Raw genomic sequence first — 22,119 nt, 5'->3', positions numbered from 1 at the left:
GGAGGGTTTTTGTTTGCTTGTTTGTTTGTTCCTTCCCCCACCCCCCAGAAACCTTTTATTTAAGGAATCAAACTGCATGCTTTAAATAAATACAACTTTAGGAACATAGTGATTCTTCCCACCATACCTACCCTCCACCCACACTCCCACCCCTCCTCTTCCTCCCTCTTCTATTCTCATTTTTATCTTTTACTAAGATGTATTTTCAATTAACTTTAAACACATATTATTAACTCTATACTAAGTAAGGAGTTCAACAAATTATGAAAAAAAAAAAAAACACTGTTCCTCAGGAGTCAAGACAAGGGCTGTTCAAAGTCACTGCATCGCAAAGTGTCAATTTCACTTCTATAGATTACATTTTAGGTGCTCTAAAGTTATCACAGTTCAGGGAGAGCATATGGTGTTTGTCCTTTTGGGACTGGCTTATTTCAGGATGTTTTCCACTTTCATCCATTTTGTTGCAAACAACAAGATTTCATTGTTTTTTTAATTACCACTGTGTAGTATTGCATTGTATACATATCCCATAATTTATCCAGTCTTCAGTTGATAGGCATTTAGGTTGATTCCATGTTTTAATTATGGTGAATTGGCTGAAATAAACATGGGGGTACAGATAATGCTTTCATATGCTGATTTCATTTCCCTTGGGTAAATTCCCAGGAGAGGGATGGCTGGGTTATATGGTAGGACTATATTCAGATTTTGAGTTATCTCCATACAGTCTTCTACAGTAGCTAGCACTATACAGTTTGCATTAGCACCAACAGTGGATTAGGGTACCTTCTCCCCCCCACATCCTTGCCAGCATTTGTTGTTTGTTGATTTCTGTATGAAAGCCATTCTAACAGGGGTGAGGTGAAACCTCATTGTGGTTTTGATTTGCATTTCCTTGATGGCTAGTGATCCTGAGTATTTTTTCATGTGTCTGTTGGCCATTTAGATTTCCTCTTTTGAAAAATGCCTGTTTAAGTCCTTTGTCCATTTCTTCACTGGGTTGTTTGTTTTGCTGTTGTTGAGTTTCTTGATCTTTTATATTCTGGTTATTAATCCTTTATCAGTTGCATAGTTTGCACATAATTTTTCCCGTTCTGTTGGTTGCCTCTTCATTTTGCTGAGTGTTTGTAGTGCAGAGGCCTCTCAATTAGATGTAATCCCATTAGTTAATTTTGGCTTTGATTGCCTGTGCCTCTGGGGTCTTCTCCAAGAACTCTTTGCCTATGCCAGTATCTTACAGGGTTTCCCAATGTTCTCTAATAATTTGATGGTATCAGGTCATAGATTTAGGTCTTTGGTTGATTTTGAGTGGAATTTTGTATAATGTGTAAGGTAGGGGTCTTGCTTCATACTTGCATGTGGAGATCCAGTTTTCCCAGCACCATTTGTTGAAGAGACTGTCCTCACTCCAGGGATTGATTTTAGCTCCTTTGTCAAAAATAAATTGGTTGTAGATGCATAGGATGATTTCTGGCATTTCTATTCTGTTCCACTGTTCTTCCCATCTATTTTTGTACCAGTACCAGGCTGTTTTGATTATAACTGCCCTGTAGTATGGCTTGAAATCTGGTATTATGATGCCTCCAGCTTTGTTTTTGTTGTGTAAGATTGCTTTAGCTATTGGGGTCTTCTGTGTTTCCATATGATTTTTTTAAAGATTTATTTGAAAGAGTTACACAGAGAGAGGAGAGGCAGAGAGAGACAGACAGGGGTCTTCCATCCGATGGTTTGCTCCCCAACTGGCCGTAACTGCTGGAGCTGTGCCGATCCGAAGCCAGGAGCCTCCTCGGTCTCCCATGCGGGTGCAGGGGCCCAAGGACTTGGGCCATCTTCCATTGCCTTCCCAGGCCATAGCAGAGAGCTGGATCAGAAGAGGAGCAGCCGGGACTAGAACCAGCGCCCATATGGGATGCCAGTGCTTTGGGCCAGGGCGTTAACCTGCTGTGCCACAGCGCCGGCCCCTCCATATGGATTTTAGCATCATTTTTTTTCTATATGTGAGAAGAATGTCCTTGATATTTTAAATGGTATCACATTGAATTTGTAAATTGCTTTTGGTAGGATGGACATTTTGATGATACTGATTCTTCCAATCCATGAAAATCAAAGATTTTTCCTTTTTTGGTGTGTCTTCTATTTCTTTCTTTAATATTTTGCAGTTCTTATCATAAAGATCTTTGACATCCTTGGTTAAATTTATTCCAAGGTATCTGATTTTTTTTTTTTTTGTAGCTATTGTGAATGGGATTGATTTAGGATTTCTTTCTCAGCCATGGCATTGTCTGTATATATCAAGGCTATTGATTTTTGTGTGTTGATTTTATATCCTACCACTTTACCAAACTTTTCTATGAGTTTCAATAGTCTCTTAGTGGAGTCTTTTGGATCCCCTACATATAGAATCATGTCACCTGCTAATAGGGATAATTTGACTCCTCCTTAGCAGTTTGTATCTCTTTGATTTCTTTTTCTTGCCTAATGGCTCTGGCTAAAACTTCGAAGACTATATTGAATAGCAGTGGTGAGGGTGGGCATCCTTCTCTGGTTCCGGATCTCAGTGAGAATGCTTCCAACTTTTCTCCATTCAACAGGATTCTGGCCATGTGTTTGTCATAAATTGCCTTTATTGTGTTGAGGAATGTTTTCTTCTATTTGTTTAAAGTTTTGTTTAAATTTGTTTAAAGTTTTCATCATGAAAGGGTGTTACATTTTATTAAATGCTTTCTCTGCATCTATTGAGATAATTAATTGTTTTTCAATTTTTAATGTGATTTATCATATTGATTTGCAAATTTTGAACCATCCCTTCATACCAGGGATAAATCCCACTTGGTCCAGGTGAATGATCTTCCTGATGTGTTGTTGGATTTGAGTGGCTAGTATTTTGCTGAAGATTGTTGCATCTATATTTATCAGGGAAATTGGTCTATATTTCTCTTTCTGTGTTAAATCTTTTTCAGGTTTAGGAATTAAGATGATGCTGGCTTAATAGAAGGTGTTTGGTAGGATTCTCTCCCTTTCGATTATTTTGAATAGCTTGAGAAGAATTGGAATTAGTAATTCTTTAAATGTCTGGTAGAATTTGGCAGTGAAGCCATCTGGTCCTGGGCTTTTTTGTTTTGTTTGCTGAGTCTTTATTACTGATTCAATTTCCATCTTGCTTAAGGGTCTGTTTATGTGTTCTGTGTTTTCATGGATCAATTTAGGTAGATTTTATGTGCCCAAGAATATATCCATTTCTTCTAGTTTTCCTGATTTGTTGGCATACAGCTCTGTGTAGTAATTTCCAAGGATTCCTTTTATTTCTGTTGTTACTTTTCCTTTTTCACGTTTAATTTTATTGATTTGTGTCTTCTTCCTCTTTTTTTGTTTAGTTAGGCCAGTGGTATTTCAGTTTTGTTTATTTAAAAAAAAAACAGCTTTTCATTTTGCTGATCTTTTGTATTTTTTTTTTTAGTTTCCAGTTGGTTTATTTCTTCTCTGATTTTAATTATTTCTTTTCTCCTAGTAGTTTTTGATTTGATTTGCTGCTTTTTTTCTAGGTCCTTGAGATGCACTGATAGCTCACTTATTTGGTGCCTTCCCAATTTCTTGATATATGCACCAATTGCTATAAACTTTCCTCTTAACAGTGCCTTTTCTGTATCTCGTAAGTTTTAATATGTTATATTGTCATCTCCATTTGTTTCCATATTTTTTTTTATTTCTCAATGACCCACTGTTCATCAGGAGCATGTTGTTCAGTCTTCATGTGTTTACATAAGTTCCAGAGATTCTTGAATTATTGATTTCCAGTTTCATTCTATTGTGGTCTGAGAAAATGCATGGCATGACTTTTATTTTATTTTTTTAATTTGCTGAGACTTGCTTTATGGCCTAGCATGTGGTCAGTCTTAGAGAAAGTTCCATGCACTGGTGAGAAGAATGTGTTCTGCATCTGTAGGATGAAAAATTTTGTAGATACCTGTTAGGTCCATTTTGTCTATAGTATCAATTAACCTTGTTTCCTTGCTGATTTTCTGTCTGGTTGATCTTTCCATTGCTGAAAGTGGAAAATTAAAGTCTCCCATTACTATTTATTGGAGTCTATGTCTCTCTTTAGTTCCATTAACATTTCTTTTAAATAGCCAGGTGCCCTGGAATTGGGTACATAATGTTTATAATAGTTACATCTTCCTGTTGAGTTGATCCTTTAATCATTCCATAGTGCCCTTCTTTTAACAGTTTTTGTTTTGCTGTCTATTTTGTCTGGCATTAGGATGGCTATACCAGTTCTTTTTTTTTTTTTTAAGGATTTTATTTATTTATTTGAGAGGTAGAGTTTCAGACAGTGAGAAGAAGAGACAGAAAGAGGTCTTCCTTCGTTGGTTCATTCCCCAAATGGCCGCAACAGCCAGAGCAGCGCCGATCCAAAGCCAAGAGCCAAGTGCTTCTTCCCAGTCTCCCATGTGGGTGCAAGGGCCCAAGGACTTGGGCTGTCTTCCACTGCTTTCTCAGGCCACAGCAGAGAGCTGGATTGGAAGAGGGGCAGCTGGGACTAGAACCTGGTGCCCATATGGGATGCCGGCGCTGCAGGCGGAGGATTAGCCTACTATGCCACAGCACCGAACCCCTTTTTTGGTTTCTGTTAGCATGGATTATCCTTTTCCATCCTCTCACTTTCAGTCTGAGTGTATTTTTGTTGGTGAGATGTGTTTCTTATAGGTAGCACATAGATGGGTTTTGTTTTTTAATCCATTCAGCCAGTCTGTATCTTTTTTTTTTTTAATTATTTGACAGAGTTAGACAGAGAGAGAAAGGTCTTCCTTCTGTTGGTTCACCCCCCAAATGGCCGCAACAGCTGGAGCTGTGCCGATCCGAAGACAGAAGCCAGGAACTTCCTCCTGGTCTCTCATGCGGGTGCAGGGCCCAAGCACTTGGTCCATCCTCCACTGCTTTCCTGGGCCACAGAAGAGAGCTCGACTGGAAGAGGAGCAACTGGGACTAGAACCCGGCGCCCATATGGGATGCCGACACCACAGGCGGATGATTAACCAAGTGAGCCACAGCGCCAGCCCCCCAAGTCTGTATCTTTTAATTGGAGAGTTGCAACCATTTACATTCAAGGTGTCTATTAATAAATAATGATGTGGCCCTGACATTTTCCATAAATATTCTTACTGTTTACTTTGGGTTTCCTTTGTACTTTTACTGGGAGATTTCTGCCTTCACCTTCTTTCATAGTGATGACCATGTTCTGTGTTTCTGTGTGTAGCACATCCTTAAACATCTTTTGTAAGGCTAGGTGAGTAGTGACAAATTCTTTAAGTTTCTATTTGTTGTGGAGAGTCTTTATTTCACCTGCATTCATAAATGAGAGCTTTGCCAGGTATAGTATTCTGAATTGATAGATTTTCTTTTTCCTCTTAAGACTTGGAATTTATCTAACCATTCTCTCCTAGTCTTTAGGGTATCTTATGAGAAGTCTGTGGTGAGTCTAATTGGAGATCCTCTGGAAGTGATCTGGTGTTTCTCTTATGCACATTTTAGAATCTTTTCTTCATGTTTTACATTTGATTTTGATGATTTTGACTACAATATGTTGTGGTGAAGATCTTTTCTGGTCATGTCTATTAGGAGTTCTATGTGCTTCCTGTACTTGGACATCCCTTTCTTTCTGCAAATTAGGGAAGTTTTTTGTAATTATTTCACTAAAAAGGCCTTCTAATCCTCGCCTTCAGGAACTCCTAAAACCCACAGTTCAGGTCATTAGATAGTATCCCATAAATCTCTTACACTGTTTTTTAGTTTTCTAATTTTTTTATCTGACTAAAATTTCCAGAGATTTGTCTTCTAACTTGGATATTCTTTCTTCTGTCTCATTGAGTCTGTTCTTAAGGCTTTCCACTACATATTTTATTTGTTCTAGTGAATTCTTCATTTTCACTTTTATTTTCATTTCTCTCTAAAATCTCAATTTTGTGGGAAAAATTTTCCTTCATGTCATATACAGATTTCTTTAGTTCATAAATTTGCTTCTGATTACTTCTAAGTAATCCTACAATCAATTTTTTGAATTCCATTTCTGGCATTTCGTTATTCTCTTCATCTTCATGTTCTGGCATTGAAGTGTTGTATTCTTTTGGGGGTGTCATTTTGTCTTCCTTATTGTTTCTTGAATTGCTACATTTTTAGACATTTGTGGGACATTGATTTTTTTCTTTTTTTTTTTCCCTCTGATGGCTTTTTTAGAAATCTTTTATTTAATGAATATAAATTTCATGAGTACATCTTTAGGAATATAGTGATTCTTTCCACCATACCTGACCTCCACCCCCCAACTCCCTCCCTACCTCCTCCTCCCTCTCCCATTCCCAGTCCCATTCTCCATTAAGATTTGTTTTCAATTAACTTTATACATGAAGACCAACTCTATATTAAGTAAAGATTGCAACTATTTGTACACCCACACACATTAAGTATAAAAAGTTTGAAAGCAAGTTTTATAGTTAAGTCTCATAGTACGGGCTGGCGCCGTGGCTCACTAGGCTAATCCTCCGCCTGCGGTGCTGGCACCCCGGATTCTAGTCCCGGTCAGGGTGCCGGATTCTGTCCTGGTTGCTCCTCTTCCAGTCCAGCTCTCTGCTGTGGCCCGGGAAAGCAGTGGAGGATGGCCCAAGTGCTTGGGCCCTGCACCCACATGGGAGACCAGGAGGAAGCATCTGGCTCCTGGCTTTGGATCAGCGCAACACACCGGCCGTAGCAGCCATTTGGGGGGTGAACTGATGGAAAAGGAAGACCTTTCTCTCTGTCTCTCTCTCTCACTGTCTAACTATGCCTGTCAAAAAAAAAAAAATCTCATAGTACAACTCATTTAGGACAGAGATTCTGCATGGAAAGTAAGTGCACAGTGACCCCTGCTATTAACAAATAGCACTTTATGGATGACATCAGTGATCACCTGAGGTTCTTGACATGAGCTGTGAAGGCTATGGAAGCCTTTTGAATCCACTGTCTCCCTCAGTATTTAAGCAAGGCATAAGCAAAGAGGAAGTTCTCTCCTTCCTTCAGAGAAAAGTACATCGTACTTTGGCCCCTTCTTTCCACTGGGGTCCCCCTCACGGAAATCCTTCATGTAGGCTTTTTTTTTTTTTTGCCACAGTATCTTAGCTTTCCATGCCCGAAATGCTCTCATGGGCTTTCAGCCAGACCAGAATATCTTAAGGCTGATTCTGAGGTCAGAGTGCTTTTAAATCGATTGTCATTCTATGTGTCTGCTTCTTGGACTGCTTCCTGTGTTGGAACATTCTCTCCTTTTTAATTCTATCTATTATTATTATCAAACATTTGATCTTATTTATATGATCCCTTTAACACTTAATCCTATCTATATGATCACTTTAACACTTAATATGGTCACTTTAACACTTAAGGTGGCATTTTTACCACTCAGCTTATTGGAATTGGGGTCCCATGAGAAGTTTTTAAATTGTACACTTTTTTGTAAGTCTGTAGAATTGTTTGCAGAATTATGTGATTTTACAGATACAAACTTCTTCCTCCTCTTATTCCCACTCTTATTTTTAACCAAGATCTATTTTTTTCATTTGACTTTATACACATATGATTAATTCTATGTTAGGTAGAGTTCAACCAATGGTAATGAGAAAGAAAATAAAATGATAATAATAAAACTGTTCCTCATCAGACAGGACAAGGGCTGTTCAAGTCATTGCTTTTCGAAGTGTCAGTTTGACTTTTACATGTTTCCTTTTAGGTGCTCTGTTAGTTATCACAGACCAGGGAGACCATACTGTATTTTTTCTTGTGGGATTGGCTTATTTCACTAAGTATGTTTTCTAGATTCATCCATTTCATTGCAAATGACAGAATTTTAATTTTTTTTACCACTGTCTAGTATTCCCGTGGAGTACATATCTCATAATTTCTTTATCCAGTCTTCAGTTGATAACTATTGTCAACTGATCTGCAATAAACATGGGGGTGCAGATAGCTTTTTTTTTTTTTTTTTTGCTGATTTCATTTCCCTTGGGTAAATTCCCAGGAGTGGGATGGCTAGGCCATATGGTAGGACTATACTAGGTTTCTAAGGTATCTACAAACTGTCTTCCATAGTGGTTTTACCAGTTTACATTCCCATCAACAGTGGATTAGGGTACTTTTTTCTCCACATCCTTGCCAGCATTTGTTGTTTGTTGATTTCTGTATGAAAGCCATTCTAACAGTGGTGAGGTGAAACCTCATTGTGGTTTTTGATTTGCATTTCCCTGATAGCTAGTGATCCTGAACATTTTTTCATGTGTCTACTGGCCATTTGGATTTCCTCTTTTGAAAAATGCCTGTTTAAGTCCTTTGCCCATTTCTTAACTGGGTTGTTTTGTTGTTATGGAGTTTCTGATCTCTTTGTATATTCTAGTTATTAATCCTTTATCTGTTGCATAGGTTGCAAAGAATTTCTCCCATTCTGTTGGTTGCCTCTTCACTTACCTGACTGTACCTTTTACAGTACAAAAGCTTCTCAATTTGATGTAATCCTGTTTGTCAATTTTGGCTTTGACTGCTTGTGCCTCTGGGGTCTTTTCCAGGAAGTCTTTGCCTATGCCAACGTCTTGCAGGGTTTCCTCAATGCCCTAATAATTTGATGGTATCGGGTCATAGATTTAGGTCTTTAATCCATTTTGAGTGGATTTTTGTATAAGGTATAGGTCCTGCTTCATACTTCTGCATGTGGAAATCCAGTTTTCCCAGCAACATTTGTTTAAAGAGACTGTCCTTGCTCCAGGGATTGGTTTTAGCTCCTTGGTCAAATGTAAGTTGGTTATACATGTTTGGATTGATTTCTGGCATATCTGTTCTGTTCCATTTGTCTATCTGTTTTTGTACCAGTATGAGGCTGTTTTGATTATAACTGCCTGTAGTATGTCTTGAAGTCAGGTATTGTGATGCCTCCAGATTTATTTTTGAGTTGTAAGATTGTTTCAACTATTTGTGGTCTCTTGTGTTTCCAAATGAATTCCAGCATCGTTTTTTTCTAGATCTGAGAAGAATGCCTTTGGTATTTTGACTCCTATTACATTGAATCTGTAAATTGCTCTCAGAAGAATGGACATTTTGATGATGTTAATTCTTCCAATCCATGAACGTGGAAGTTTTTTCCTTTTTTTTTTTTTTTTTTTTTTGTATCTTCTATTTCTTTCTTTAGTGTGTTGTCATTCTCATCATAGATATCTGACTTCCTTAGTTAAATTTATTACAAGGTATCTGATTTTTTGGTAGCTGTTGTAGATGAGATTGATCTTAGAATTTCTTGGGCCGGCACCACGGCTCACTAGGCTAATCCTCCACCTTGTGGCGCTGGCACGCCGGGTTCTAGTCCCGGTTGCCTCTCTTCTAGGCCAGCTCTCTGCTGTGGCTAGGGAGTACAGTAGAGGATGGCCCAAGTGCTTGGGCCCTGCACCCCATGGGAGACCAGGAGAAGCACCTGGCTCCTGCCATCGGATCAGTGCGGTGCGCCGGCCGCAGCGCGCCGGCCGCGGTGGCCATTGGAGGGTGAACCAACAGCAAAGGAAGACCTTTCTCTCTGTCTCTCTCTCTCACTGTCCACTCAGCTGTGGTATTGTCTGTGTATGCAAAACCTATTGTTTTTGTGTGTGTGTGTGTGTGTGTATTGATTTTATATCCTACTTTGCCAAACTCTTTTTTTTTTTTTTTTTGACAGGCAGAGTGGACAGAGAGAGAGAGAGAAAGGGTCTTCCTTTTCCGTTGGTTCACCCCCCAATGGCCATTGCGGCCGGCATGCTGCAGCCAGTGCGCTGCGACCGGTGCACCGTGCTGATCCAAAGCCAGGAGCCAGGTGCTTCTCCTGGTCTCCCATGCGGGTGCAGGGCCCAAGCACTTGGGCCATCCTCCACTGCCTTCCCGGGCCACAGCAGAGAGCTGGCCTGGAAGAGGGGCAACTGGGACAGAATACAGCGCCCCGACCGGGAGTAGAACCCTGGGGTGCTGGCGCCGCAGGCAGAGGATTAGCCTATTGAGCCGCAGCGCTGGCCTGCCAAACTCTTCTATGAGTTCTAATAGTCTCTTGGAGTTTATATATATATATATATATATATATATATATATATATATATATATATATATAATATATATAGAATCATGTCATCTGCAAATAGGGAAAGTTTGACTTCCTATTTCTTAATTTGCATCCTTTTAATTTCTTTTTCTTGTCTAATGGCTATGGCTAGAACTTCCAGGACTATATTGAAGAGCAATGGTGAGAGTGGGCATCCTGTCTGGGTCCGGATCTCAGTGGGATTGCTTCCAACTTTTACCCATTCAATAGGACGCTGGCTGTGGTTTTGTCATAAATTGTCTTGATTGTGTTGAGGATTGTTCCCTCTAAACCCAGTTTTCTTATAGTTTTCATCATGAAAGGGTGTTGTGTTGTATCAGATGCTTTTTATGCATCTACTAAGATAATCATATGGTTTTTGTTCTTCATTTTGTTGATGTGATGTGAGTGTTGAACCATCTCTGCATACCAGGATTAAATCCCATTTTTGTCTAAGTGGATGATCCTTCTGATGTGTTGTTAGATTCAATTGGCCAGAATTTTGTTGAGGATTTTTGCATCTGTGTTCATCAGAGAAATTAGTCTGTAGTTCTCTTTCTCTGTTGTGTATTTTCCAGGTTTAGGAATTAACGTGATGGTTGCTTGATAGAAAGAATATGGGAGGATTCCCTCTCTTTCAATTGTTTTGAATAACTTGAGAAGAATTAGAGTTAGTTCTTTAAATGTCTGGTAGAATTCAGTGGTGAAGCCATCTGGTCCTGGGCTTTTCTTTGTTGGGAGTGTCTTTACTACTGATTTAATTTACATATTGGTAATCAGTCTGTTAGGTTTTCTGTGTCTTCATGGCTCAATTTGGGTAGGTTGTATGTGTCCAGGAATTTATCCATTTCTTTTAGGTTTACCAGTTTGTTGGCATACAGCTCTTTATAGTAATTTCTGATTATTCTTTTTATTTCTGTGGTGTCTGTTGTTTCATTTCATTTTTCATCTCTAATTTTATTGATTTGCATCTTCTCTCCTTTTGTTTAGTTGGACCATGGTATATCAATTTTGTTAATATTTTCAAAAAACCAGCTCTTCATTTTGCTGATCTTTTGTATTGCTTTTTTGGTTTCAATTTTGTTTATTTCTTCTTGAATTTTTCCTTTTCTCCTGCTAGTTTTGCATTTGGTGTGTTGTTATTTTTCTAGATCCTTGAGGTTCATTGACAGTTTGTTTATTTGATGTCTTTCCAATTTCTTGATGTAGGCACCAATTGATCTAAACTTTCTTCTTAACACAGCTTTTGCTGTTTCCCATAAGTTTTGATATGTTGTATTGTCATCTTCATTTGTTTCCAGAATTTTTTATTTCTCTTTTTATTTCTTCTGTGATCCAGTGTTCAATAAGGAGTATGTTGTTTAGTCTGCATGTGTTTGCATGTTTTCTAGAGATTCCTGAGTTGCTGAGTTCTGGGTTGACAGTTTCATTGCATTGTGTTCCAAAAAGATGCATGGTATAATTTCAATCTTTTGGTATTTGCAGAGACTTGCTTTATGGCCTAGCATGTGGTCAATTCTAGAGAAAGTTCCCTGCACTGGTAAGAAAAATGTGTATTCAGTGGCTATAGGGCGGAAGGCTCTGTAGATATCTGCTAGGTTCATTTGATCTCTAGTGTCAATTAAGTCTGTTGTTTCCTTGCTGATTTTCTGTCTGGTTGATCTTTCCATTGCTGAGAGTGAGGTATTGATGTCCCCCGTTACTATTGTGTTTGGGTCTATCTCTCCTTTTAGATCCATTAACATTTTTTTAGATATCCAGATGCCCCATAATTAGGTGTACATACATTTATGATAGTCTCATCTTCCTTTAATTGATCCTTTAATCATTATATAGTACCCTTCTTTGTCTCTTTTAATAGTTTTTGTGTTAAAGTCTATTTTGTCTGATATTAGGATGGCTACACCAGCTCTTTTTTTGTTTTTTTGTTAGCATGGATTATCTTTTTCTATGTTTTCACTTTCAGTCTGTGTGCATCTTTGTTGGTGAGATATGTTTCTTGTAGGCAGCAGATAGATGGGTTTTGTTTTTTAATCCATTCAGCCAGTCTGTATCTTTTAACTGGGGAGTTGAAACCATTTAAATTGAGGGTAACTACTGTTAAATACTGACTTTGCACTGCCATGTTTTTGTCAGTAGTCTTAATAATGTATTTTGGGTTTCCTTTGTGCTTTTGCTGGGTCCTTTTCTATGTTCATCTTCTTTCATGGTGTTGTTCCTGTCTCTGTGTTTCTGTGTATAGCACATCCCTGAGCATCTTTTGTAGGGCTGGGCAAGTAGTTACAAATTCTTTCAGTTTCTGTTTGTTGTGGAAGGTCTTTATTTCTCCTTCATTCATAAATGAGAGCTTTGCAGGGTACAGTATTCTGGGTTGACAGTTTTTTCTCTGAGGACTTGGAATATATCTCTCCATTCTCTCCTTGCCTGTAGGGTTTCTGATGAGAAGTCTGGAGTGAGTCTAATTGGTTTTCCTCTGAATGTGATTTGACATTTCTCTTGTGCACATTTTAAGATCATTTATTTATGTTTTACTGTGGTGAGTTTTAGTATGATGTTCCTTGTGAAGATCGTTTCTGGTCGTGTTTGTTGGGAGTTCTGTGTACTTCCTGTACCTGGATGTCTCTTTGTTTCTCCAATTGGTGTAGTTTTCTGTTATTTCATTAAGAAGGCCTTCTAATCCTTTCTTTCTCCCACCTTACAGGATTTCTATGATCTGTATGTTGGGTTGCTTGATTGTATCTTGTAAATCACCAACTGTGTTTTCCAGTTTTCTAATTTCTTTTTTTCTGGTCTGACTGTAATATTTCCAGAAATTTGTCTTCTAGTTCTGAAATTCTTTGTTCTGTCTCACCTATTCTGTTAAGGCTTTCCACTGCATTTTTTATTTGGTCTATTGAATTCTTCATTTCTAGTATTTTGTTCTGACTTCTCTATCTTTTTTAGATTTATTTATTTGAAAGATTCACACAAAGAGAAAAGGAGAGGCAGAGAGAGAGAGAGAGAGCAAGAGAGAGAAAGAGAATGTGCACACGCGCGTGAGCGAGAGCACTTCCATCTGCTAGTTCACTTCCCAATTGGCTGCAATGGCCAGAGCTGCACTGATCCAAAGCCAGAAGCCTGGAGCTTCTTCCAGGTCTCCCACATGGGTGTAGGGTCCCAAGGACTTGGACCATCCTCTACTGCTTTCCTAGGCCATAGCAGAGAGCTGGATCAGAAGTGGAGCAGCCGGGTCCTGAACTGGCACCCATACAGGATGCTGGCAATGCAGGCGGCAACTTAACCCACTACGCCACAGCGCCAGCCCCCTGACTTCTCTTTAATATCTTAGTTTGTTGGGAGCATTTTTCATTTATTGTGAATTTGCTTCTGAGTGCTTCTAAATAATCTGACAATTAGTTTTCTGAATTTCATTTCTGGCATATGCTCAGTCTCTTTGCCTTTTATTATTGAGGAGTTAATTGTAGTGTTCTTTTGAGAGGCTCCTAGTGTCTTTATTCTTATTTTGAGTTTTTCCTTTGTGTTTTTTTTTTTTTTTTTTTGGCATTTGTATGTGTGTGTGTGTGTGTGTGTGTGTGTATGTAGTTGGGGAAAATATCTTACGTGGCTTCTGTCTGTTATGAGCTGCTGTGTTTGTGCATTTGAAGTAGAAGCACAGAGCGCCATCTACTGGAGCCCTGCTCACTTGTCAATCCTGGAGGAAGCTGGTAAGAGCTCTGGTTTACTTAGCCCCACCTACTGGGACCCAGCTCACTTCTCAGTGGTTGATGGACTGGCTCAAGTTTTTGATATTCAGAACTTTTCTTTGTTTTTAAGCTTGCATAGCAGAGAAGAAGTTCTTCTGCAATGTTGTGGGCCTTGTACCTCAGTGTGGGGTGTTGTGGGGGTGGCCCCCCACAATTGATGCATGTGTGCTTGGTAGGCTAAGGCTTACCTTTGGATGTGTAAAAAGTCAAGATGACTTCCCTCACCTGACTGCAGGTCTGGGGGTGGGGGAGTTGGTCTGTGGAGTGCCTGACCTCTATTTGCTTTTCTATATCTTCTCTTCCCTCCCTCCCACCTGGCATGGAATTTCAAAAGCAGTTTGCCAATCTCCCCCTCTCACAGTTATTCATGGCTCTGTAGGCTCGAAATTTCCCAACTAACCTGGTCCCCTGGGGGCTGGGCGCAGCCGCCCGGATCCATACCTCCACTACACGCTTCTGCTTCCCTTTCTTATTTGCTCTTTCAGCGTGGACCTGCCCAGTCTGTGTTGGTCTCCTGCGCTTCCTGTCATGAATTTCTGATGGCTCTATCTCCAGCTTGTATTTTCTCTCCTTTTTAACTTTCTATTTTTTGCTTCAGGTGACCTGGCTCATCCTGCTGCTATGCCACCATCTTGAAGCTCTCTCCTGTGATAGCTTTTGTCTTTGGACTGTGCCTCTGTGGCTTAATGGAGTGTTGACTGTTTCATTGAACACCCATATGTGAGTGGTGGGTGTGGTCAGGGAGCTCTGTTTAGTGCTCCAGGATGAAAGAAGTGTCTAAGGTGATACCCAAGTTGTGTGTGGTGAATCTTTTTTTATAATTAGAGGGGAGGTATGTTTAGGTCTGTTGATATATTCTCATGCTCACCTCCACTCCTCAAAGGAGACCAACGCCTGGGTACAGTGGGTACAGTTTTCATCCACACTGCCATAAGGACCACACAAAGGATCTGTACAGTCATGTGTGAACATGGATCCCACAGCAATGATCCTTACCAGGGAATTGGGGAGACCCAGCGTGTGGAGCTGCCCACAGTCATCACCCAAAGACCCAGCCACACCCCGTGCCCTCCCACACAGACAGTGTTTTCACAGTCCTAGCACACGAGCCTCCCACAGTCATGAGCACCCGGCCCTCTGTGAATTCTCCCAGCCAAACTGAGGCCTCTCTGCTCAGCTGGTTGCTGGGCACGCAGGCATGAGCTGGTGTAGCTCTTATATATGTCACTGGTGTCAGGTGGTCAAAGAGAGAGAAATGTGCCCCCTTTTTTTCTCTAGGGTGGCAGGTACACTATCACCCACAGAGCTCCAAGCTGGACTCATGCCAGGCCTTTACCACAGCTTTGTCACCAGTGGCTTGGGCTGCTGCAGCCTGGTTTCACCTCACTCCAAAGCTGGTGCTGAGGCTCTCGGCTTCTGGGGTCCTGAGTTGTGTGTGTCCACACCCACGTAGGTCCACAGTGTCCATCTAATTTGCATGGGGTTTCCTCTGTCACTTTCTCCCTAACTCTTTCCTGAGACTGTACTCTCTCCACTTTTTTAAAACGGTTTTCCCCTAGACTAGAGTGGTAAGCTCCCTCCCTATTTCAGCATCTTTGAAGGTTTGTTCGCTGCAGGAGTCGTGTGTGAAAGGCCTCAGCCTACCTGGAGGAGGGGAAATGGTGATGTGGGGTGGCATGATAAAGGTGGGGTCCTCCCAGAAGGAGAGGGAGGGTGTCAACAGGGCAGGGGGGGGCATACTAGGTGCAGCCAGGTCCTTGGTTTTGCTAAGGGGCAGTCCCTCTCTCCAGGTAAGAGTCATGGTGTGGTGATGACAACAGCAATAACAAGCACAGAACCTTCTAGGAGTCCTGTGCGCAGGGCAGGCACTGCCCTGGGAGCTGTCCCCTGAGCTCAGTCACATTGTAAGCTAAAACTTATTGACCTCATTTTCTTTTATTAACTCCAAAGACAGTGCAAACCATTCATGAACATTTAAAATAATATAGACATATGCAATAAAGACAAACATCTCCCTTCTCTTCACCTCTTCCCATTGCCTCCTGAAGAACCCCTCCCAGCAGGAGAGAATCCTTCAAGACCACCTTCTTAGAGAGGGACGTGATTTAGTTTCCGTGAATAGGACCCAGCCAGCTTTTTTTCACTTTGTAGTATGCCCTGAGCATTATCCCCTACACCCCGTGCATACTTTTCATAACAGCTACATAGGATTCTATAGAAAGAATGTACCAGCATCCCTCCGTACCTGTGGGAGTTTGGTTCGGGAACTCCTCTCAGAAACCGCAATCTGTGGACACGCGTGTGTCTCAGACGTGTGTAGGATTTGCATAGGACCTGTGTGTGCTCTCACATGCCTAAATCGTCTCTGGATTTCTCATGGTTTCCCTGACAATGTGAGTTGAACATACATAGTTATACTGTGGTGTTTGGGGAATGATAACAAAAAAAGTCTGTACATGTCCAGTAAAGACCATTTTTTTTTGGCTGTTTTCACCCCCTGGTTGGTTGAGCCCTGGATGTGGGACCCCAGGGATATGGAGGTGCACTCCAGGTTGTCCTGCCTCCCGTTGAAGGACTGTCCCCAAGACTTACGTGCTGTTGTCAATACTCAAGTGGATGTCTTCCTAGCTTTTTGGTGTGGAAATGTAGTGGACAGAAGTGTCTGTGTGTGACCTGTCACTCAATGCTGGCTACCTGCCCTCCAGAAATGGTTTTCATCAAGCGTGGATATAAAATCATGCGCCTACCCCTTCCCCTGTCCACACCTAACGTCCCTAGTCTTATTAAAATGACTTCACTCCCTCAGCAGACCCTCTGGGGTGTCGCTACATGCTAAACACTGCACTAGGCACCTGAACATGGAGTGAGTGCCCCGGCTCACCCAGCTCATGAGAGGAAGTGGATTGCAAACTGCTGCGGAGCCTCTGTCCGTCAGCCCTGTGCCTCCTGGCAGGGGCGCTCATCTTCCTGGTGTGACCGCACTCACTTGTTCTCCCCCCAGAGCACGTCGGACGTCAGCTTCTCTGTGGTCGTGGAGAACGTGAACTGCTACGGCTCCGGCGTCACCTGCAGGAAGTTCATCTCCATCAGTGTCGGGGACTCACTCATCATCTTTGACGATGACTCAGGAAACCCCGTAAGGGCCCATGCAGGGGAAGGTTGTATGGCCGTTTGAAGATTACCAAGAGCTGAGGCACTGTTGAGTGAGGGGCTCAAGCTGCATTCCTTGGCTGGGGTCAGGAACACAGAAGCCAATGTCAGGACACGAGGGAGGAGGCTGTGTTGGTGAGGCCCTGGCGCCAGCTAGTGACTTGCAGCCAGGCCCAGCTGACCTGGGGTGGTGGGGGAGGGGCACATGGGCCTCAGGACTGCCTGTCTCTGTCCTCCCCTGCTGCCCCCAGAGTCCTGAGAGCTTCCTGGACGAGAAGCAGGAGGTGCACACATGGCGAGCAGGTTTCTTCACGCTGGTGCACTTCCCACGGGAGCACGTCACCCTCCTGTGGGACCAGAGGACCACGGTGCATGTCCAGGCGGGGCCGCAATGGCAGGTAGTCATGAGGGCATGTCTCTCAGGGGGCTTGGCACCTGCTGGGGCTGAGCCAAGTCACTGGGCGTCCAGGTGTCATACAGGAGCCACTGCTCACAGAGCATGCCTCTGTCCCCTCCACCCCCCCCCCCATGCTGCCCAGCCTTCCCCTCCCTCTCCAGACCATGGCTCCCCTCTGCTCACACCTGCCCCTGACTCTGGGGTCCTCTCTCTTCTCAGGGCCGGCTGGCAGGCCTGTGTGGGAACTTTGACTTGAAAACCATCAATGAGATGAGGACCTGGGAGAACCTGGAGCTCACTAACCCCCAGGAGTTTGGCAGCAGTTGGGCTGCAGTCGAGGTAAAGCCTCCCCCAGGCTGCTTATGCCCCTCACTCAGACGAGCACTGGTCGGACCTGAACCTAGCCTGAGATGGAGGGAGAGAGACTGGGCATGACACTGCTCCCACAAGTACTGTTGGCCCCTGCCCTACACTCTGCATCATCCTGTCTCACTAATTCAGCCAGCTACCCTGCCTTGGACCAAGCCCCAGTGGGAGATTGAGGGGGTTGGAAAGGAAGCAAAGTTCTGTCCCAGGAGAGACGGCCACCAAGTGCGGGAGGTGAGGCTGGTTGGTGTGTGACCATCTAATCCGTCTCTGTGGCTCTAGTTCTATCAGGACTGGTACGGAGGAGAGACCAAGAGGGACTGGTGTAGGTTCAGTCAATCAAAGAAGACTTCCTAAGAGAGGTGGCTCCTGTGGTGGTACTTATTAGCCATAGTTGAGCAGAGGAGTATGTTGGAGAGAAGGCAGAAATGAGGGGGCTGTCCCTGAGGTCTGGGAACTGACTGAGGCTGCCGCGCCGTGTGCCAGGGGTAGGGTCAAGGTGAAAACAGCCCTGAATTGGGAGCAGGGGACCTGGTTTCTTATCTTGGGTCCTCTGACTTGTTGGGTGACAACTTGAGTAAGGCCCATCCTCTCTGTAGTCCTCTGTGAAGTGTGAGTAGATTTTACTTCACATCACAACTCCAGCTGTTCAGAAGGGGCTGCGTGGGAAGCTGCGTTGAGAAAGACCTAAGGCTTGTGTGAGGCTGTGCTGGAAGGAGGACTGGGATCGATTATTTATGTCTGCCATGGGTATAGCCATGGAGAGTCTTGGTCCTGAGGATGATGTATTGACCTTATTCTGCCCGTGGGGGGATGGAGATGAGTCTGTGTAGATGGGGTTGGGAGAGCTGTTGGCCATGACCTAGAGCTCAGTGGGATCCTAAGAGGGACCAGCTGCTCCCAGAGCTGCGCGGGTGACTCACCTTTGCTGTCCTTCCCACCCTGTGTCTCTCTCTTGCTGATCCCCTCAGGCGTCCCCTGGGGCCCCAGAAAAGGGCCCGAGGAAGGCGGCCCAGCAGATGCCAGAGGAGAGGCTCCGAGTTAGCTGGCGCTGTGCAGCCACTTTGAGCAGCACACCGTGACCCTCTCACGGATGCTGTGGTTCGGGAGTCGGCCCTGGCTTGACTCGAGTCTCTGCTTAGCACAAGGCCACAACCAAGGTGTCAGCTGGGGCTGACCCCTCATCTGGGGGCTCAGCCCAGGCAGCAGTTGCCTCCTTCCCTGCCGGCAGGTGGTTGGTGGCACTCAGCTCCTGGTAGCTGTGGGCTGGAGAGCTTCCGTTTCTGGCTGGCTGTGGGCCAGAGCCCACCCTCAGTGGTTGGACGCCCACACTTCCTGCTACAGTAGGCTCCCCATCACAGCCTCTTGTAGCTTCAAGGCCAGCAGGGAGCCATCCCAGCAAGGACTCTGTGTGTGGTGCCCATCAGAGGCACCACCATGCCGCCCCCTGGTGGTGGCTACATGCTATTGCTCTGCAGCAAGTTCTAGGCACAGCCCCCACCCTCCCTGACACTCTAGGGAGGGATTGTACAAGGCCGTGAGTCCCAGTGGGCAGGGGTCGTGGTGGCCATACCAGCCTTGCTTTTGCCCGTCAGTGCCCAGAAACCCTGGACCCCCGGGACACGTGTGTCCTGAATCCTCTCCGAGAGCCGTTTGCCAAGAAGGAGTGTGGGATCCTGCTGAGCGAGGTGTTTGAGACGTGCCACCCTGTGGTGAGCGCACCTGCCTTCTACCTCTCCTGGGCCCCTCCCACTTCCCTGGGGTCCCTTCTGCTCTCACACAACCCCCAGGCCTCGGGAGAGACGCCTCGGGTGCAGAGGAGAGGCCCAGGGCTGCCATCCCGCTGCCTGCAGCCTACTCGGCTGTCTGTCCTGGTTCCACACATGATGGGGCTGATGGGCAGACGGTAGCTGCTGGGTCCTTCCCCGGCCCGTCTCTGTTTGACTCAGCCTGTCTTCTGAACAGTGCGCCCAAGCCCTGGTGCATGGCACTGCCTCTCTGCCGCTCTGCTCCACCTCCCAGGCCTTGACTGCCGCCGTCTGACTGGCCTGGCTGTCCCTGGCCTGCTGGGCACTTCAGACTCTGCACCTGCTCTGCAGCCTCCCCCTGAGCCCCTGGCTCTCCCAGGCCAGGCTCAGGCCAGGAGAGAGCTCAGGAGTTCTTGATTGCCCCTGAGCCAGCTGCCTGTCTCCCCTCACCCCACGTGGGCAGTGCATCCTAGTCTGTGGTCCCGTTGTGGGTGCCAGTGGCCATCAGGTGAAAAGCCACATTTGGACAGTCAGGATCTGACCTCTGACCCCTGACCCTCCCAGGTTGATGTCACTTGGTTTTACTCCAACTGCCTGACGGACACCTGCGGGTGCAGCCGGGGTGGCGACTGCGAGTGCTTCTGTGCCAGCGTGTCTGCCTACGCCCACCAGTGCTGCCAGCATGGAGTGACCGTCGACTGGCGCACCCCGCGCCTCTGCCGTGAGTGTCCACGGCCATCCTCCCAGGGGCTCCCCATGGGGCCCGCCGCCGGGGCTGACAGTTCCTGAGTACTTGCTGTGTGCCAGGCTGCAGCTGCTTTGTGTGTGTTATGCGTTGAATTCTTCTCGTTACCCTTTGAAGTAGGACTAGAGAGTCCCATTTTGCAGCTGAAGAAACTGAGGCTTATGGAGAGAGATGAAGCAGGTAGCAGTGCAGCCAGGGTTCAAACCGGGATAGTCTGGTGCATACCAGTCCTCAGGGCCCTGGGCTGGTGGCCCAGGGCTGCTACGTGTAGGCTGTGAGACCGGGTCTGCCCTGGACCCTCGCAGCCTGCCTCTCCCTCTGCTTCTCTGCTGGAAGCCTCCGCGAGGCGGAGTGCACACATGCTTACTGAGGATCCGCTGTGTGCCGGGCCTTGGGCCTCCCGTGTGTCACCTCTCTGACCCCCTCAGGGCCAAGGTAACGCCCACAAGGCACGTACCAGGGGTGTGAAATTTAAGGGGGCATCAACACACTTAGTCATCGAGAAATAATTCGAGTACAGTAATTTCGATACAACATTTTTAAAACATAAAGCGTCAGGGCAGGCATCTAGCCTAGCGGTGGAACCCTGGTGAAAGGCCCACCTCCCGGGTTCTGTACTCGGCTCTCAGCGCCTGACTCCAGCCCTCTGCTGATCCAGACCCCGGGAGGCGGCGGTGACGGTTCAAGTGGTTGAGTCCCTGCCACCCATGGGGGAGACCTGGAGTGAGTCCCCGGCTCCTGGCTTCGGCTCATGCCAGCCTGGTTGGTGTTTGGGAAATGAACCAACAGATGGTATCTAACACACTCTCTCTCTCTCTCACACACACATATACACTCACACACATTCTCTCTCTCTCTCTTTCCCCTCCCTCTCTCCCTCTATTTCCCCTCCCTCTCTCTCTCTTTCCCCCCTCTCTCTCTTTTCCCCCCTCCTCTCTCTCCCTCTAAAATAGAACCAATTTTTAAACTGCAAAAACCCTTTGGTGAACAAAATATCAAAGAGTCAATATTATTGGTTGTTCCTTTTGCATTCTGCTCTGGCGTGGATCAACAAGACACTGTTACTGATCCTGCCTATCTAAAAATGTTGATATTTTGTTCATGAAATCCACCGTGTTGATGTTAAAACAGTGTTTGTTGAACCTAAATAACCTACAGAGAAAGAGCCTCCCAAGATGAGCCGGTCTCTCTGGGAACAGCTGGGCCCTGCCGTGAGAATCATGGCGCCCGGCCACCTCTGAGTAAATCCAGAGACCTCAAAGCAAAGTTGAAAGGCAAAAGGAGAAGATGGATACTTTGATTGCAGTAGTCCCTGGCTGTCAGGGTTAACGCCCAGGGTGCTCAGGGATCAATGTCGAGGGTGGCCCTGGTCCACGGTGGAACAGGGCAGTGGTTGGACAGACAGCCGTCGTCTTTGTGCAAGGTTGAAGTTCTACAGAGTCTGCTGTGAGGGATTTCATTATCAAGCAGCTGTGCGTGAACGTGCTCCCATCAGCACCGCCCACGCCGGCTCTGTTCGTGGACTGGTGGTGCTGGAACTTGGCACAGTGACTGCATTCCGATTCTGCCAGCCTCTGTGGTCTCGGCCACTGTGATGCTGCTGGCCCTTACATTTTGCACCTGAGGTTCGCGCTCTGCCCGATCTGTGGGGTCCAGACCCCGGTGAGCACATGGGGGCATTTGCTAGGGGCGGTCCCAGCTGGTAGAGGAAGGTGCTGAGTATCGCAGGGGTTAAGTACCTTTTCCCAGTTCACTCAGTGAGTGAGTGAAAGATGGGATTTGAACGCAAGCCTGACCCTAGGCAGTCGACTCTAAAGGATTCTCCGGGCCTCCCATTGACCTGCACACACTGGACACCA

General features: G+C 45.0%; 1 protein-coding gene across 1 annotated transcript in view; it reads left to right on the top strand.

The window, feature by feature from the left end:
- The window catches only part of OTOG (otogelin), a 96,403-nt gene that overhangs the window by 34,597 nt on the left and 39,687 nt on the right, over nt 1-22,119 (top strand). Inside the window, exons 26-30 of the mRNA XM_089305399.1 lie at nt 16,856-16,990; nt 17,256-17,402; nt 17,621-17,740; nt 19,363-19,479; nt 20,080-20,236. Of these exons, the coding sequence (XP_089161525.1) occupies nt 16,856-16,990; nt 17,256-17,402; nt 17,621-17,740; nt 19,363-19,479; nt 20,080-20,236 (676 nt within the window). The remainder of the gene's footprint in view (nt 1-16,855; nt 16,991-17,255; nt 17,403-17,620; nt 17,741-19,362; nt 19,480-20,079; nt 20,237-22,119) is intronic.

Source organism: Oryctolagus cuniculus, chromosome 1 (assembly GCF_051225735.1).
Source record: "Oryctolagus cuniculus isolate XC-2025 breed Fujian yellow rabbit chromosome 1, ASM5122573v1, whole genome shotgun sequence".
Taxonomy (NCBI): Eukaryota; Metazoa; Chordata; class Mammalia; order Lagomorpha; family Leporidae; genus Oryctolagus; species Oryctolagus cuniculus.
Note: the sequence above shows the minus strand (reverse complement) of the source record. Positions and strands in the feature narration are given on the sequence as shown.